This window comes from Alosa pseudoharengus, unplaced genomic scaffold, assembly GCF_046254945.1.
Source record: "Alosa pseudoharengus isolate Yale_2024_CS ecotype anadromous, Long Island Sound unplaced genomic scaffold, YU_APseudo_1.1 YU_APseudo_1.1_scf_12, whole genome shotgun sequence".
Lineage (NCBI taxonomy): Eukaryota > Metazoa > Chordata > Actinopteri > Clupeiformes > Clupeidae > Alosa > Alosa pseudoharengus.
The window spans coordinates 10,918,245-10,920,744 of NW_027468587.1; the positions used below are offsets into that span (position 1 = coordinate 10,918,245).

General features: G+C 45.1%; 1 protein-coding gene across 1 annotated transcript in view; it reads right to left on the reverse strand.

Annotated features, from left to right (window-relative positions):
• Positions 1-2,500, reverse strand: part of lars2 (leucyl-tRNA synthetase 2, mitochondrial) — an 89,828-nt gene that overhangs the window by 13,766 nt on the left and 73,562 nt on the right. The window contains exon 17 of the mRNA XM_076280145.1: positions 807-976. Coding sequence (XP_076136260.1) covers positions 807-976 — 170 coding nt within the window. The remainder of the gene's footprint in view (positions 1-806; positions 977-2,500) is intronic.

Here is a 2,500-nt window from a genome sequence, read left to right on the forward strand (position 1 = left end):
TGTCAGTTCTATTCACAATACTTGCAAAAGTGCAAAAGAGATGGGAACAACTACAGTCCAAGGTCTAAAAGAAAGAGGTGAATACTGATCAACATGGAACTGATTTTTACACGTTTTCAATAAGTGACATAGTCACTTAGTCCGAGTGTTACAGGATGGTGGTGTTAGTGACACCTAGTGGACAAACTGAAGATGACATCTTGCTGTTCAGGTACTGAGAATGCAATTGATGTCACACACTATGCTAATAGAAAAATCTATTCCTCATTTCCGTAAAACACACCGCAATCAATTGGTCAGCACTAGTGAGTGTGTGAGAGGAGAGGAGCAGAGTGTTATTTCTGGCCAGGAGCTCGCTCCGTCAGCTCTGACTGGCCTGGAGCCCCAGGGACTTAACCGTCCAGTGGACATAGTCCCTCATCCAGCCACCCCACTTAACACAGGCCCCCGATCAATGCAACAGAGAACATGGGTGTGTGTGTGTGTGTGTGTGTGTGTGGGGGGGGGGGGTATGGAGCTATAAAAGGATTGAACTGAAAGCTTTGTGTATCAGTTAATGACTCCTCACTAGAGAGAGGAGAGAGAGAGAGAGATAGAGAGATAGAGAGAGAGAGAGAGAGAAAGAGAGATGTAGAAATATAGCACACATGTAAACGTCATTCAGACAGACCAAAAACATTAAGTTACACTGAGATTGTTAGTTACCGGTATTATATGTGTACAGATCCTGCTGATTACTCTGGCACATACTGTGTATCTGGTCATATTGAGTTTGATTTGATTGGCTGAGTGCAATATAAGCTTACTTCCTGGATGGCGTAGTTTTTGTTCTCCCAGATCTTGTGGGCAGCGGCCCGCTCCCGCTTGTTGAGGGTGGAAGGGTCAGGGGTCCCACCGGCCTGTCGGGCCTCACGTAGCTTAGTGACCAGTGACCAGAGACGAGACTGCCAACGCAACACGCCAGGGAGGGCGTCGGCTGGGTGGGAAAACACAGACACACATGCGCGCACACACACACACACACATGTGCACGCACACACACACACACACACACACAGGCGCGCACACACACACGCACGCACACACACACGTTTTTAATACTGTGTAAGCTCGTAATATTTTCCTATGACATCTCAGAAAGTTGGAGAATACAGTTTAGAGTTTAGATCGGGGGACTGGTATGGCAATGGCAGAAGTTTGATTTTGTGTTCAGTAAACTATTTTTGTTTTGATCTGGACATTTTATTCATTGGCCTGCTGAATGATCCAATCACGACCCACTTTTAGTGTCTTGGCAGAGATTGACAGATTTTTCAGGTTCAGGTTTTTCTAGGAATTCATGATACCATGCAGCCTAATGAGGTTCCCAGGGCCCTTGGAATAAAAACAGCCCCTCACCACAGACCAGACACCATAATCACATGGGGTTCTTTTCAGTAAAGTCATGCTTCTATGTACACCAAAAACCCACCTAGGGCCCTATCTGGACGGTCTGAGGCATATGTTTTATGCACATTTAAAAATTCCAAAATTGCCATCCTAACGGGGTAATAAGATACTTGTACGCCTGGAACACTGTTCAAAAGGGTTGTACTTATGTTTCTTAATTAGCCATGGGTGTGTTTTGGGCATAACATCCGTTGAACCAATGAGAGTGACATCCGTAATCCCTTTAAGAGCAAGGAGCGCAACATCAAACAGCGTGCTGGTATTTTGGCGACTGGTGAGCGCATTTCTGCAGAAGGAATCTGCTTGCATGCGAGACTGTGTATGCAACAGCAGGATTGCACTAAACCTTGCTTAACTAAAAAGTGTGTGTGTGTGATTAGCAGTCATAGACTATAGCCTACATGCAACTGCACTCACATGATGAGTTAGTTTCAGATTGAATATTCAACGGATATTCAATATATTTATTGATTTCACCCAATTAAATATCCAATCTGAAACTAACTTCACCTTGGTCTGATAGGCAACGACAAAACAGTCTTACACTTAGTTATTTACTTTCACTATTGACTGACAAGGGGTTACAATCCCTAACATAGCCTGAAAAACGAAACACTTGTCCCAATAAAATTCGAATGACTGAATAAAAATCCTAAGGACATCCACGCAGACCAGTGGTGTTGCCTTGGACTCGATGCTCTCTCGCCAATTGTTACATTTTGTGACAATGTGCTTTTTGTGGGGGGGGGCAGCCGTGGCCTACTGGTTAGCACTTCAGACCTGTAACCGGAGGGTTGCCGGTTCGAACCCCGACCAGTAGGCACGGCTGAAGTGCCCTTGAGCAAGGCACCTAACCTCTCACTGCTCCCCGAGCGCCGCTGTTGTAGCAGGCAGCTCACTGCGCCGGGATCAGTGATGCCAGTAACGCGTTACTTAGTAACGTGTTAGTCTATTTTGACCACTTTTTTCAGTAACGAGTAATCTAACGCGCTACTATTTACAAACCAGTAATCAGATTAAAGTTAATTATCTAGGCTAAGTTACTGTGCGT